The 16,869-nt window shown below is 38.2% G+C and overlaps 1 protein-coding gene across 1 annotated transcript in view; it reads right to left on the bottom strand.

The window, feature by feature from the left end:
• Positions 1 to 403: 403 nt before the first annotated feature.
• Positions 404 to 16,869, bottom strand: part of DACH2 (dachshund family transcription factor 2) — a 420,891-nt gene continuing 404,425 nt past the window's right edge. Inside the window, exons 11-13 of the mRNA XM_045847472.1 lie at positions 12,793 to 12,939; positions 10,456 to 10,521; positions 404 to 648 (exon numbers count right to left, since the gene is read on the bottom strand). Coding sequence (XP_045703428.1) covers positions 644 to 648; positions 10,456 to 10,521; positions 12,793 to 12,939 — 218 coding nt within the window. The 3' untranslated portion in view covers positions 404 to 643. The remainder of the gene's footprint in view (positions 649 to 10,455; positions 10,522 to 12,792; positions 12,940 to 16,869) is intronic.

The following is a 16,869-nucleotide window of genomic DNA, read 5'->3' as shown; positions in this document are numbered from 1 at the left end:
TCCAGATTAGGAATGTGCTAGAAGAAAGGGATTAAGTAAACGGCTCTGCCGTGGACAGATCAAAAGAACTGGCCACGGTGATATCTACAAACTGGACCTCTCTCTGTTCCCTTCGAGAGCGCTACAGGCAACGCGTATCTTTTAGAAAGATGAGCTCTAAAATAGTCATCACATATATCGATCATTTGCAACAAATGGCTTACCCTCTCACGTCATTCCTGTTCAATCCCAGGTCAGCCAAACATAAAGCTATTTCATAGTGATCACAGCTTGAAGTGGCTGCGTCTGCCTTTGAACTTCTGCCACACCGTTTAGAAAGAGCATTTTGTCTGTCTAAAAACTTCTTCCACCTACTTACCCGACCGACTAAGATGCTGTGTGGAAGAAAGGGGGTTATCGAAGTGTACAATATCATAATCATCATTATGATTATCCCCTAAAAATGTGGGAAACCCATTCTCTAGCACATTTGGCCTGTACGTGCAAAGGTTTATTTATTGGTAATAAACAAACAGAAACTGACGGTTCCATAGTTGAACAATTTGAGTATGAACGCTAAAAAGAATTACAACACTAGAGAAGCAGGTAACTGCCACAGCACGCTATTTGTGCCTACGATCAGCTGGAGTTCAGGCATCAGCGTTCAGGCTGCGAAGAAAACAAACAAACAAAAAAACCGAATCAAAATTTCATTCCAACAAAAACAAATCCAAAATCTACTCAATGAACTCTGAAAACCACAAACTGGCCTTCCAGTCTTTTGCCACGTTACCTCTGTTCATCAGTTCAATAACTCTGCGTGCGAGAAAAGTATTGTTTTATTTGGCTAATTCCTTATTCATGCATTCCTTGATGGGTAAGTCTCATTCTATTAAAAATGAAACAGGGTGAGCAAAACTGTAGATTTACAGTAGTCGGAAGCTTAGTCTCTGGGGGTGATGTTGACAAGATAAAAATGGTGTAAATGATATTTCCTAACTCTAAAATATGCTTATGAGCCCCTTAGGCACGTTGTACTGCTTTACGACCTGCAGTGAAGCGCATGACTAGCTTAATAAGCAAGGCACTTAGAAAGGTTTCTTTTCCCCTTCACAGACTGAAGATCCACACCGTTTTGTGAGTTGAAATCTTTGTTGATGATTGCGATTTCCCCTCAGGATGAAGTTTCCTTCCCTGACATAAGGGTTATGTAAAAGTAATTTCTCACTACTTTTTGAAACTACCAAGAACTGTGTCCATAATGTTTTTTGAAGGTTTAAATTTGTGTTTAAAAAAATTATTTTTCCTACCCAGGCCTCATGGTTTTCCCCCCAGTGTTTCCTCACCTCGTATTCCCCTGTATAAATAATGGGATTTTCTTAAGAACTAATAGTTTTCTCATCACTCCCATGCTTTGGTGTATCAAATGTTTCTTTTGAGTAGCTAACTTATCTGTGAACTAATGGCAATAGTTTACCAATGATTTCTCTTTTTTTTTCTTGGTAATTTCCCCATCTTTCTTTCCAAGGAACAGCCCACAGATAACACTGCTCCAACGAAATGGTCGTTCTGTGTCTAAAGACTCACAATCTCGGGAGAGAGAATCTCAGGTCAGGCACCCTCACCATGTTTCAAAATACCAGCCATCTTCTGTACCCGAGTTCTGAGTCAACTGAGAATAGGAAAATAGAGAAGAAACCTTTATGATGCTTTTTAAAAAGCTAACAGAGAATTTGGTAAGAATGTTGCCCAAATAACCATTTGCATTATTAGGGTAAAGTAGCTACCATCTTCGGTATGTGGATTATGACCAGTGTTAATGCTCAAACATTAAACAAGTAAATCGTACATTGTGAGGGCACTTTAAGGAGGAAGGAGTTGTGCATAAAATTCTAAAGAATGTCTTTCTTTTTTTTAATTTTTAAAAGATTTTATTTATTTATTTTTAGAGAGGGAAGGGAGGGAGATAGAGAGAAAGAGAGAGAGAAACATCAATGTGCGGTTGCTGGGGGCCGTGGCCTGCAACCCAGGCACGTGCCCTGACTGGGAATCGAACCTGCGATGCTTTGGTTCACAGCCCACGCTCAATCCACTGGGCTATGCCAGACGGGGCTAAGAATGTCTTTCTTTAAATTCACTTCAATTTTCAAAATCAATGTTACATGGCTACTATGAATGAGAAAGAAGTTCCCCAGAACAAAGAAAAATTTATCTTAATGGCCCACAGTAAGGAATTCTGGCCTAAAATTATATAACTGAGTATCTATTAAGGTCTAGTTCTGATAGGGTGAAATGAGTGTAGCCACAGGTAGGAAACTTTCTTTCTATTACTATTTCAGCTTCTCTAGACAGTTTTAAATAGAGAAGACAGATGTATGGTATTTGTGTAACCCTCACCCAATCTCTGCAAAGTCTTAAGGCAGAAGTTATTAAATTATACTTGGTTAATTAACGACACACAGGTGAAGCCATCCTTCTACCCCTTATGGGCTGTTTTGCGTGGGATAATATTATACTCCACGTAATGTATCCTGCTAGCTAATGAACTATGACAGATTTTTACAGGTTTGTAGAGACAGTGGTACTATCGCATGGAATGACAGTGAGAACGATTGGAGAGGGATTTTAGATCCTGTGTGTTAGAACCCATTGTCAGTTGCAAGCCAATGAACTTCTCTTAGGTTACTTCCCTACTTACAAAACAGGGGCCGTGATACCTTCCTTACCTATCACGTGGGGATCATCCTGCTAGAGAGTGTGTGTGTTAAGAAAGGCACACACACACAAGCTCATCTTTGTGACTGAATTGTTACCAATGAGAAAATGCAAAGTTCTCCAGGCTGTCCAAACACTAGGTATTGTCTTTTCCCCTGACTATTCCAATTCTGGGCTATCAATTCCTCATTCCATCGACAATGAGCAACTTGGCACAGAAGAACCACACGGCACAAATTTTATGTGCAAATAAATGTGGCAGCAACAGAGTAATTCTATGGCATATTGTCACAGCCTTCTATGAAAATGGTGTCTGTTTTCATAATTAAAACACAAATATGCCCTGGCTGGTGTGGCTCAGTGAATTGAGTGCCAGCCTGCAAACTGAAAGTTCGTTGGTTCGATTCCCAGTCAGGGCACATGCCTGGGTTGCAGGCCAGGTCCCCAGTAGGGGGCATATGAGAGGCAACCACACACTGACGTTTCTCTCCCTCTCCTACTCCCTCCCTTTCCTTCTCTCTAAAAGTAAATAAATAAAATCTAAAAAAATGTGAAAGTAAATAATAAGACAAACTTGTAATCAGAGAAAGGCTTTCCTTTTCTGTGTTTCTCAGATATATCTGGGACAGGGTGAATCCTAAACTTAAAAAATTGTATTGCATATGTAAAGAGAATGAGGCATAAAGTAACTGGTTAAGCAGTTATAAGAGGTGAGTTAAACAACCTTTCTAGGTCATATTAAAACATCAGGATCATGATGATCTAGGTGAACATCTAGATCATCTCTAGATCATTAATACATTAGTTTTGTAGACTCCAAAATGCCAACTAGCAGAACAACCTATTTTGATCTGAAAACCTTACTATCTTGCTATCACTTCAAGTACAATGTCATCTATTATGTGAGTGGGATATAAGTAGAATTGTAACTCAGATCTGTAGATAAAATTTTTTACTATCATCACAATTAGTGTGACAGACTTTCAGTCATCACAAATATTTTCTTAACCACCCGATGACAAACACTGCAAGCAGCCCCATGACAACTAGGCCTTCAATTATCACACGATGTAAGCTTTTCACATTCTCCCAAGAAATAACTAGAAGAATATTGTGTGCTATAATCTGACAGGTATTTCACAGCAAAAGCACATGGTCTGGGAGATACCATCAATCAAGATTTTTAAAAAGAAATTGTAGAGGATGAAGGAAGTGAGGGACAGATACTTCCTGGGGAAGAAAGCAAAATCTCAGGCCATCTAAAGAAACTTACAGGGGGAAAAAAACTACTGCTTTAGAGAAAGATGCTTGATCACGAGTGTGATGGTGGTTCAGCAGAGGTTTCTCTGGGCGGTAAAAGGCTCCTACTCTTCAAGGAGGCATTTAAGAGGAAAAGGTCCCATTTCTTGCAATTTCTCTAATCTCTGAGATGCTGTCTAGTTTACAAAAGAACATTTCCACTTTAAAATGGGAATATTACAGTGCCTGTGCATATCTTCCAACATGGTAGAAGACAAAAAACGGGGGGGAAATTAATGATTAATGATGGTAGGGCAGGAAGTAGTCTGTTGGACTTGGTAGAAAACCCTATAGAGAAATTCTATCTGCTCTCTTTTTAATTTTTCTTGTCATATCACATACGTGGCAAGAAATCAGAGGTGATTTATCATTTCAAGTCCCCGTACTTGCTCCTAGCAACAATTTCACTGCTATTCTACCAATTTCTGCAATGACAAACTTAGCTCAACAGTAATTGCTTGCAATAAGGTTGGGCATGGCATCTTAAGCTTTTCTGGAGGAGTGTTGTTAAAGATTTCCAAGCAAGCAGCAAAGAGAGAAGAAAAGAGTGTTGTGAATCAAGGAAGACTATATGCAGTTCAGGTTGATTTTGAGATAATGGGTAAGAATATACATATTGATATATCTTTGATAGTATAAATATATGTTAAAACTTATACGTTATAAATATCCATATTAAATTACACTGTAAAATATAATGTGTGTATTTTTGACATCAAACTTAAAATGCCAAAGGTTAAAGGTGAAGAGAGAATCTTAAAAGCAGCAAGAGAAAAGCGGCTCGTTACCTGCAGGGGAGCTCCCATAAGACTGTCAGCTGATTTCTCAAAAGAAACTTTGCAGGCAAGAAGGAATTGGCAAGCAATATTCAAAGTCATGAAAAGCAGGGGCTTACAACCAAGATTGCTCTACCCAACAAAGCTATCATTGAGAATCAAAGGGCAGACAAAGAACTTCCCAGACAATATAAAACTAAAAGAGTTCATCATCACCAAACCTTTATTCCATGAAATGTTAAAGGGTTTTATTTAAGAAAAAGAAGATCAGAACTATGATCAGAATAATGATCAGAGCAATGCCATTAGAACTAACTGGCAAAAAGTACATACCTATCAATAATTGAATCTAAAAATCAAGCTAAGCAAACAAGAAGAATACAGACAGAACCATGAGTAAGCCTCCACATTTTTTAAAAACAAACAAAAAAATGGTTCACATGGAAGAAAAGGTTAAGTGGGTTAACCTTTCAAACTGTGGTTTACTTTTTAAAGAAGATTTGATTTATTTATTTTTAGAGAAGGGGAAGGGAAGGAGAAAGAGGGGGAGAAATATCAATGTGTAATTGCCTCCTACACGCCCCCTACTGAGGACCTGGCCCACAACCCAAGCATGCGCCTGGCCAGAGAATCTAAATGGTGACTCTTTGGTTCACAGGCTGGGACTCAATCCAGTGAGCCACACCAGCCAGGGCAAAATTTGGTTTACTCTTGACATGTAGACTGGACTTCATATCTACTTCAGGAGTGTTAGTATAAAAAAAAGTAAACTATTACTTAAGATTCCACCACATTTATGGAACAATGTCAGAGGAAACATATATCCCAGTTTCATTTTGTGCTATTGTCAATCATATAGCCAAAAAAGCCAATGTAGAAATTGATCACAGAGGTTGACGTTACCCTTGCAAAGACAGTTTCTAGTTTTCTGTTTTGTTTTGTTTTCCCCAAACAAATGCAGTAGCAGAAAGAGGAACAATATATCACTCTGCCCTTGTACTTTATGGTATTGTCTCCCCTGAACTTTTTATTTCATTTTATTTCACTAGTAGAAAGTCCATGAAGGCTGTTGTCTCTTCTCTAAAGTGTACAAGCTTCATATACCAGGTTTGTTTGCTCTATTATTGTTAAGATGATGATGTCCGTTTTCCAAAATTTAAGAAACATGCACTGCCAACTGTTCCAGTAGCCCCCTAATAACGAGATATAGTCAGACAAAAGTTAACTAAGGTATAAACATGCAAAAGGAGAAGTCTCGCTGCGATCATAAAATGGTGTTATTTTCTGTTCAGCAGTTCATGTTACTGCTGCTCATGCTAATTAATTAAAGGAGCTGTTGCTGTAATGTGCAAACAGAGAGTCTGAGAAACCAAGCAGGCTTTCAGGTCTCCAAGTGAAGTTAAGTCAATCTGGGCGCGGGCAATCAAATGTAATGAAATCACTTGTCAGTGCTAAGCTTGCAAAAACTGTGAAGTTTGACTAGGGAGTAAAAGGATTATAATTAGATTTCCAATAGGATAATAACTAAATGGCAGAACACAGTAAAGAGAAAATATGACTTCGTTAGCTAATGGTACCGCTGTTCAGTTTGAGTTTTTATCAGCGCATTGGTAGTTGCGCTAATTTAATGTGCTTTTATCAGCAAAAATGCACTACGCAAATGGTACTCGAATGTCATTTGCAAAAATCATTGATCTGAAGGTGCACTTAATGACACTGGGTATGTTTATTTTATGTGAAACAGAGATTGGTTGATAAGATGGTTGATGTACTCATCTTGCAGGCCCCCCACTGAGTTATGGGAATCGACGCAGGAAAGTATTAGTGTACAGGGTCCAGCACAAATAACGCCCTTGTTTTATTACCAAATCTTTTATGACAAAATCATAAGCATGTAATTCTGTAACATGACAATGTCACACTCAAGCACACCATATGACATTTTGGGTGAAATGTTCATTAAAACTATAAATTACTACACCCGTGTTATTACCCTAGCAACCATACTCCAGCAGGTGTTATATCTGCCGGACCCTGTATACATTCCACCGAATCCTTCACCTCCAGCAATAGTGGACACGGCCATCAAGGTGAGTGTGCATTCTCTGTCTGATCACCTTAAAATACTCAGGAAGAGTCGCTATCATAGACTGCTAAAACACAAAACATACGGAAATCCTTTTCTCAGACGGTGGTCCCTGTATGATATCATGTCTGTCAAACAACATCCAAAGCATGAAAGACATGAGACATCTAAGCTAATTGGATTTCAAATACGTGTTTGAATCTGACAAGTGGAAATTATCATAAAATTGCATATAACTTTATTCCTTCTCAGGATGGCCAAGCAACATTCTTCCAAGTCCTCTTTAAACTCTCTTAAGGAGATGTCGTCACCATGCAACTGATTGAATTTCAAAGGGAAAGTACCAGGCAAACTTCTATCCAGCAGAGGTACTGATAATAGGAAGAGACAAGACTTCATTGGGGCTTTAATTGTTCGCTGTGACGGAGATGCATTTTTTGGAAATGGCATCGGATCGGCATACATGAACTGACCCTTATAAACAATGTTAGGGAATAATCTATTTAAAAATTGGGTAGGTGATGGAAATGAAAATGATGAAAACAGTATCAGAACCAGTCACAAAAGAAAAATAAGTATACCAGACAAGAGTAAAAACTTTAGGGAGAACGGAAAAATAATAGTTAGCCTTGTATTTTATGTTTTCCAAGTATGATACATTTTCTTGAAATTCATAAATACATATAAACATAGTTTTTCAATTCTGAGCATCTTAACAAGTAATACTATTGGGATTTTTCAGATAATTATTTAAGTTGTTTGATTTGGTGGGTTATATTTAACATGACTTCTAGTACTATTTTCTGAAAGCAATATCCCTGGCTAATAGAATAAATCATTTTTGGTTAAAATTTTTATTTTATGTATTAAATTGTGTTTCTCTTGAAATATTAACACATGGCATTCATTCCATAAATTGATGATAGGAACTTTATGACTTATGCTGCTTAAATTCTGTCCTAAGAGAGGTAAAAATGTGTACTTTTCCATTTTCATCATGTTTGTCAAGAAGACTATTTAATATAACACAAAAGGTGAATGTTCAGGAGAGAATATTTAATCTATCATATATTTACAACATTAACCACAAATAGTTGACAATTTCTTTTGTAATTTGAAGGAAAAATAATAAAAGTTAATTCCCCAGCTTTAAAATAAGTTCCGTCTTCAGCCTTTTAAAGGTCTATCTAATTCACTTATGTTGAACCAGCAAAAATTAGTAGAACTTATTCAAATTATGTTTAGTGAAAATAGATATTCAATGTGTCCTCCCTTAATTACAAATTAATATGAAAACAACTGATTTGTACGGGCTTTATTAAAATAAAAACAAATGTGCCAAATGGAGCGTGAATGTACCTTTTGCTTTTATCACCTAATTAACCAACGGCCCATGAGTAAGATGTGTGTTGTTTGTTGCATGGAAATGAAATACCATTGGGGCAGTTCATCAGTTTGTATTTATCTCAGAGTGGGGAAGATGCTAATCCCATGTACTAAACGCATCACATAAATTAATTGTGTTTATTATTGGGAGTACAGAATAAAGGATCACAAAGATACAACCTGTTGATCGTGTTTGGTTTACCCTTCCGGTTCCTCAGCTGACCTTACATCCCAATCGAAGGAGGGACACAGTCAAGCTCAATGTTTCCTAAAGACCACGTTTATATTCGTGTATCACAGATTCAGAAGGGGTCAAATGAGTCAGGCTTATTCAACCCTGCCCCAGCCCTGATGTATGGTGGCAACCTCAACTAGTGGTAGCCCACCACGACTGGAGTTTTCTGCATAGAACCCACTGCGGTGCATGGAGAGATGGAACACTGAGTCCCATCCAAATTGGCTTTGCAGACATACGCATGGCCTTCAAGCCGAGGGGAAAAGCAGGCAAGCAAATGTGGGATAAGAGGCTGCAAAAGCCTTCCTGAATGAGCTAAACATGCATGCTTTCACATCTAGCAAGGCGCCTAGTTAATGCATTAGCTATGTCCAGTCAGCTACAGCAGAATCATTCTCAGAAGACCCGTGAGCTCTGACACTCCTGGTTTTGCACAAATAACATGTAAAACTACATGGATGAGGGTTCCCGAATTTGGTGAAGCTGCCACATAAAAGGGTGACTCTCAGATAAACCCAAATAGCTCTATTGGTCACATCCTATAGGGAACTGTTCCGCATGGCATGGGGAATGTAGCCCAGCCCCTGATTTGGAAAATTGATGGGGAGCAAGGTGAGCACACAGGACCCATGCCCAGAGATAGGTTCTCCTGTGGGGAACCAGGCCTGCATTGTGCCTAGGCTGCTCTGAGTCTTCTTTTTGCTAAAACTCCCTCACCCTGAATTGAGGCAGCAAATATTCATTGCGTAGCTTTAAAGTAACCTCCTAAAATCTATGCTAAACCTCCCAAAGATGGGCTATAACCACTTCAACCACTTTTTCCTTTGCATTTGCCAATATCCTTTTTTCTTTGTAGTAATTACCAACTTCCTCTCCTTTGTTAGCTGCAAAAGGCAATCACCTACAAGGAACTTGTACATAGTAAATGAGGACTATCCTCCATGTAATGTGCCCAGAAAAGCAATCAAAGCTTGTCTAGGCAGGAGTCGGGGCCCTCTCTCTCACTCAGAGAGTGGCCATACCGTCCCTTTTTCTGCACAGGACTTCTGCAGTCCATGTGGATTTGTCTTGCAGCTACAACACACGGATCCTGCCAGCCAGGGTCCGCATCAGCATCCAGCTCTATTGCCTTCACCGGGCCGTGGGAAGGCACCGATTACTTCAACCTCCAGTAAGCAACATATCCATGGTCTCCTTCCTTTTTGAAAGTTAGGAAGTCATTTTCTCATGGAGATGCCTTTCTTATTAGAGTGAGATATATTTTCACAATAAATGTGAAAGTAAATTTAATAATCAGCATACAAGATGCTGAAAAGCTGCCTTAGAATCACACTGGAAAAACTCCAGCAGTCGAATATTGTAGGTGCTTTTGAGCTGCAGTGAGACTCTATATTGATTTGTGCCATCTGTTTTCTTACTAGTAAATATTTCAAAGGCATTTAAAGGACCTAAGCATTTATGGGAATCCTGCGAATTACAAAAAAGAAATTGTGCTTTTTTGTACTTATTTAGGTGGTTTCTAAAATTCTGTAAAGTGAGCGTTGAAATTTAAAGATTGATAAAAATGTTGCCAATAACACTTTGAAATAATCAATACTTTATGATTATTATACCTGTGGCTTCTGCAAATATTAGTGAGATCTTTTAAAGCATATTATTGCATACATCTAAAAGGTAAATTATATTAACATTTATGCATTTTTAGAATATACCTAACACATAAAAGTGAATCTTTTTAACAGTTAAACATGCAATAAATTTGCACACATTATGTTTTTTTTACACTATGTACCTACACGCATGTCTATGTATATGAGGTTATAAATAATCTTTTAAAAAATAATACAGACTTCTTAATCTGTTATAAAGTAAGAAGAGCTAAACTTATGTTACTTATATGAAGAGTATGAACAGAGGCTCACCCCTGCCCCACCCCCAGGGAGAAAGACTTCACAGAGAGGAAGATGCTGTTACTGTACCTTGCATAGCAGTGCTATCATGAGGAGTCCCATTGTCCTCTATTTCGATATCTGGGATCCCAGTATCTGAAAAAAGTGACATTCATAATTAAGATACAAAACTGTTTTCCTCTGATTCCATTTAAAGTGAAAGCTATTGGTAAGACAGTGCTTTGGTCCTATACATAACACAAAAATGTTGCATGGCATTTTTGGTTTTTTGTATGTATATTGTTTTTTTATGTTAGAAAGGAGTGTTATAAACTGTAAGTGAATTCTATAATTGGGCATACAATTCCAGGTCTATAGTAAGTACTCCTTTATTCATTGCATTCTCTAGAGCTAAATCACAGGAAAATAACCTGTCCTTAAAAATCCTCTCAGACTATCATGTAACATGCCTTCACTGTGGAATAAGAAAAAGACAGTCTTGGCTGGTGTGGCTCAGTGGATTGAGTGTTGGCCTGCAAACCAAAGGGTCGCTGGTTCGATTCCCAGCCAGGGCACATGCCTGGGTTGTGGGCCAGGTCCCCAGTAGGGGGCGTGCCAGAGGCAACCCCCTCTCTTTATCTCTCTCTTTCCCTCTCTTGAAAAATAAATAAAATCTTTAAAAAGAAAAAGATAGATACAATCACATAAGTGGCAGTGCTCCGTCCTGATGCTGTAGTTTTCATCTGCAAAATCTGACAGATAATGAGATTCTGTCCATGCTAGGCACACGCCAACACCACAGCACAGGTTACAGCGTGTGGTCTTTCTGTAGCATAGGCTCTAGGTGCAAAGGGGTATGTGAATCGCTTCAACAAAAAAAAGCTTGAGAAAAGGAAAAAAGACGTTGGGCTCTTATTTTCTATTTTAATACGGAATGTGACTATGTGAAATTTATACATATACATGAAGGCCCGCTTATATGGACATTTCTGTACGTACATATTTGCTCCGACACCCTTGGGTAATGTGGCAACAGATGCCAGTGTATCAGCCGATGCCATCAAGGAAGAACGTGAGAAGGAAATTTATCTGAGTCCAAGGTACCCCTCCTGCTGTAGAAACAGCTGCTTTTGCTTTATAATAGACAACACTGCCGCTGGAGTGGAGGCCACTTACGTGTGGATTGCAGATGTGCATAAAAAAGGTGAAACTTTCTCAGAATTCCAAGTTCAGGGCCTCAAATCATAAGAATGTACAGAACGTTTGTCCCATTGCTGGTCGGAAATGTCACTTTTCAAACCTTAAGGAAGTAAAGATGCTGGTTCCCACTGTCTAACACGGTACACTGTATGAAATATTAATGTATTAATATTTATTCTCTCTTCTTTGCCTCAACAAGGCACGGTTGTCACAAGGTAGTGATCTATATCACTCTAGATCTATCTGTTGATTGTGAGCACGATGATCTGAGGTAGTCACAGTCAAAAGACACTTGAACTTTTGGAAAGGAAAGGGTACGACTGATCATTGGTAAAAAATCCTTTATTCATTCTTAGTACAGGACAATGACGCACCTGCCTTTAAATTCATGAGGGTATAATATGTGTGTCCGGGGCATGTGTACACATGTGTGTAAAATCCTTAGGCTCATCCTGGTAATATACACGTATCACTTAAATAGACGAGCTGTCAACCTGCTATGAAAGAGGAACTGGAATATTCTATGAGATAAAACACTGTTTCAGGTTTCCATATTTAAAAAAAGGAAACAGGAAAGTTTGTAATTTTAAGACATTTTATGACAAAAGCACCTCTTCTCAAAAGATCTCTGGGGATTTACTTACAACATTCATTTTCACCCAGGCGCTCCTTAAATCCTCAACACTGCCTTAATTAAAGGAGCCGCTACTGTTTAGCTCATTAAAATAAAGTAGCAGCCCTGACCAGCGGATGTCTGTTGGTTGGGTGTGTCCTGCAAAGTGAAAGGTCGTGGGTTCCATTCCCATCCGGACACGTGCAAGACACAGTGGATCAATGTATCTTTCTCTCTCTTTCTCCCTCTCTCCCCCTCTCTAAAAATAAATAAAATCTTTAAAAAACTAGAGTTTTTAATAAAAAAAATCTTGAACATCAGCATTTTTTAAATATGAATGGACCTATAACATTTACAGTTTAGATGCAGGAAGGTTACTAGTACTACATTTTTTACTGCAAAAACCAGCAGGATTTTTTGTTATTCTGAAACTATTTATCTCCCGGAATCAAGATTATTTTGACAGATTTCATTAATGACTTAAATTGCTTAGCTTCGAATTGATTTTGTAATTATTCCTGGACAAAGCCTCTTTCCTCCCTTTCTCCCTCCCTCCCTGTTTTTTAAATCGGGTTTTCCTTTCCGTTAGTGCGTGAAGCCAAATCAGACAGTACCTTTCAACATCCTCAGGCCGCTCTCGTTAGTAGCGGCTTGCTTAAGTGCTTGCTCCACTTGCTCCCGTCGCTTCGATTCAAATTCCAAAGCTTCCTGCAGTTTTCTCTTGGCTTTTTTCTCCTTCTTCAGGCGCTTTTGCATGGTATCTGAAATGTGAAAGGTAAATAGTTTGCAAAGGTTTGGTGAGTGAAACAAGAGTTGCTAGTTGTGATGGATTATGAATGATAGGCATTGATAAGAGAAAGATATGTAAGTGTATCAGTTGAAATATGATTAGATTATTTTGGTTCCAATTGTCATTAGCTCAACCACAGAGTATTCAATCCTAAAACCGACTTGTTTCTGCTTTTGCATTTCCAGTGCGCATGCTCTTTAATTACACACACAGTTGTATGTTGGTGATAGCAGTGGTGAAAAATTGTTTTCTATTTTGACTAACAACACACATTTCATGATAGCACTAAGTATTTTATAAATTTCTTAAGAAGTATTCATCGAACGGCCTGGCTGGCATAGCTCAGTGGATTGAGCGTGGGCTGCGAACCAAAGCGTCACAGGTTCGATTCCCAGTCAGGGCACATGCCTGGGTTGCAGGCCATGACCCCCAGCAACCGCACATTGATGTTTCTCTCTCTCTCTTTCTCCTTCCCTTCCCTCTCTAAAAATAAATAAATAAAATCTTTAAAAAAAAGAAATATTCATCAAGATATTGCTAGTCATATTTTAAAATGTAAAATAAAGAGAAAATATCACTTGGGTTGCAAAACATGGCATGTCTTTTAAAAGTTACAGGTTCAAGCGTATTTCTCTGAGATGTTACTAATGATAACGGCATTTATCTAGCTCTCCATCCACCCATTTGGAAGAGAATCCCTTTCAGCAGTGATGATAATAAGCAGCCGGGAAAAGCACAACAGTATGATTTTGTAAGCAGAAGAGGTAATGATGAGCTAAGAAAATACCTCAACTCTCATGGTAAGAAGAAAGAATCATTTGACGTGGATCCGGAGAAGGGCTTTCTCTGCTGAGATGGACTCCACGTGATCAACCAAAAGACACCTTAAGGACAGTAAATGCCTTGCAGCCATTTACTGACGGTTTCCTCACCTACTCTGGACTAGGAAACACCTCGGACTGACCTCCCACCTTCCCACCCCATCTGAGGTCACCACTGCCGGGGAATCCTGATGTAGTCTTTGTACTAACAGGCCGAGAACAGCCACCTTGCAGGAGAGCTGCATAATTGGGACACCTCGTTTTCAAACAGGGGGCCTAACGGAGAACATGGGAAGGAAATTCCACTGTCGAGTTTAGCCTCCCCTTTGTCTCGGTGGAATACAAGTCGCTACGCGAATCTGTCTCATGGGTTGCAGCTCCTTTTCCTCTGATCAGTTCTTTTCCTTTTTAAGATTTTATTTATTTATTTTTAGAGAGGGAAGGCAGGGAGGTAGAGAGAGAGAGAGAGAAACATCAGTGTGTGGTTGCTGGGGGTCATGGCCTGCAACCCAGGCATGTACCCTGACTGGGAATCGAACCTGCGACAGTTTGGTTTGTAGCCCGCACTCAATCCACTGAGCTACGCCAGCCAGGGCTCTGATCAATTCTTGTTATATTCTTATTACAGCCTAAAATGACTATTGGTTTACTGCATCTTAATTAGAAGCTTCAACTGCCTTAATATACAATGGTTTCTAAAGTGAAATGTTGAAATCTGTGCTAATTTCTCAAAAAGAATTATTAGGCTGCAGCAGAATGCTGATTCATAGCAAGGTTCTAGGCAGACTGACCTTCACATTCTTCATAAGTCAGTTTTGAAAAATTAACATATTGACATTATAGCAATAGAAAAACTTCCAGGGAACATTGAGCAAAATTATAAATTATATGACATTTGAAATGTCAAAAGTATTCACATAAAATTAATATATCATGATTGAACTGAATATGATGATAACTCGGGTTTCAATTGTATTTGTCTCACAGTTCAATGTCTTTTCATAGAAATGACCTTCAGCAACTGGGAGACAGTGACCCAGATAAATTTATGTTCAGTTGAGACAAAAAAGCAGAGGTCTAAGTTAATAAAATGGAAACCTTGGAACAAAGACACTGAGAATGCATGGCTTCTGTTATTTCAGATAAAAGACTATATGTAAGGTTAAAGATAAAAATATGTTGCTATTGTAATTATACTTAATTACCATCATTCCAGTAAAGCATTTTAACACATTGTTTAAATCAGAAATCTAAATTTATTCAAATTCATGTATAACTTAATGTTCCTATAAGACAAAATTTTGCTTCTAGCAAAATGATTAGTTCAAAAACATTCTATATGTTGCTTCTCCTGAAAAGTATAATTCCACGTATTCCATAAACAACTTCACAGCATATTACATTTACAATTATATAAATAAACAATAATAAGATCTTTTACTCAGCACCTAGTCTACACTGAGCGTTTATCTGGGACTGTATCTCCTTGAAGCCCTTCAACAAATCAGCAAACACTAGTATCTCCATTTTACAGTTGAGAAAACTAAGTTCTTCTGAGGTTAAATCATTTACTCAAAATTGAAATTGAGAACAGGCTGACAGTGACCAGAGGGGAGAGGGGAGGGAATTTCAGGGGAAGGGGGGAAGGGTTTGAAGGAACTAGTATAAAGGACACGTGGACAATAACAACGCGGGTGTGGAGATGGGAGGGAGGTAGGGAGGGCTGGGGGGTGGGCTGGGATAGGGGGTTAAGGGCAGAAAACTGCACTTGAGCAACAATTAAAATAAAAAAAACTATACAGCCAGCAATTTTCATAGCCTGGGGGCCAAAGATCACATGGGTGGTTGTTTCAGATCCTGGGGACCATGTAGTTGGTCAAGGACCAAAACAAGTAACCTCCAAGCTCTGTTTTAGCTCCATCATTCCATGATTCTAAGTGTTTAATCTGCAAAGAATATTATGATGTATGTACAGGGTGGGCAAAAGTAAGTTTACAGTTGTGAGTATGCTAAACATTAACTTCATTCTTGCATTATCATTTATCTTTAATTATTGTATTGTTATTATTATTTTAAAGATGTTATTTATTTATTTTTTAGAGAAGGAAGGGAGGGAGAAAGAGAGAGAGAGAGAGAGAGAGAGAGAGAAACATCAATGTGCGGTTGCTGGGGGTCATGGCCTGCAACCCAGGCATGTACCCTGACTGGGAATCGAACCTGCGACACTTAATTATTGTATTATTTATATTACTTGTGTTACTAATGTTGTTATTGTTATTATTACTTTGTATTCTTACTAACGGTCTACCTTTTAGGTAATAATGGCTAGTAATTAACCTACTTTTGCTTATCCCTTTGTATTTCTGTTTAATTCGAGTAACATTTTCTGGTTTACAACTAAAAGGAAGTTCGATGGAATATTTACTTTGAATGTAAAACAGCATCCTTTAATTAGAGAAAAAATGGTAGGAATTTATACTACATTTACAATTTCCTACATGCTTTATATATGTATCTTTATAGTTATTATTATTTCTATAGACTTGGAGAAATGTGACTTTGTAACCATAATATCAATTTTCCCCCTCTTTCTTTTCAATCATGTGACTTCAGGTAAAGAGTTCACCCTTTGTCTTGAAAAGTTGGGGGCAGCCGATATGACATAAGTAGGAAGCTAGAAAGGAATTTAAGTGATCATCCAGTTCAACTATTGTGGTAGATGAGGATATTGTGATTCATACCAATGGCATATTTTCTCTAAAATAATGCGAATAATAGTTTCCTATAATTATGTTAGTCATGAGATGTAAAATGTTAAAAAAAGTATATAGCTCATATCAGACATTTGATGCGCCTTAGCTAGTAGTAGTGATGATAGTAGTAGTAGGGTACACACTTACCATATTTTAATAAACACTAAATTTATTAAATAAAAACTTTAAATTTGATAATAGATACAATATTACATCTACCATGACTAGGACTTTGTAAAAGACAACAGATGTGATAGCAATTATAGAGCTAGACCTGGATAGTCTATGACAAGTTAGTAAAGAGAAAATGGAGTGTCACAGGTTCGA

The sequence above is a fragment of the Phyllostomus hastatus genome, unplaced genomic scaffold, assembly GCF_019186645.2.
Source record: "Phyllostomus hastatus isolate PE091 unplaced genomic scaffold, TTU_PhHast_1.1 phas_contig_551, whole genome shotgun sequence".
Classification (NCBI taxonomy): Eukaryota; Metazoa; Chordata; class Mammalia; order Chiroptera; family Phyllostomidae; genus Phyllostomus; species Phyllostomus hastatus.
Note: the sequence above shows the minus strand (reverse complement) of the source record. Positions and strands in the feature narration are given on the sequence as shown.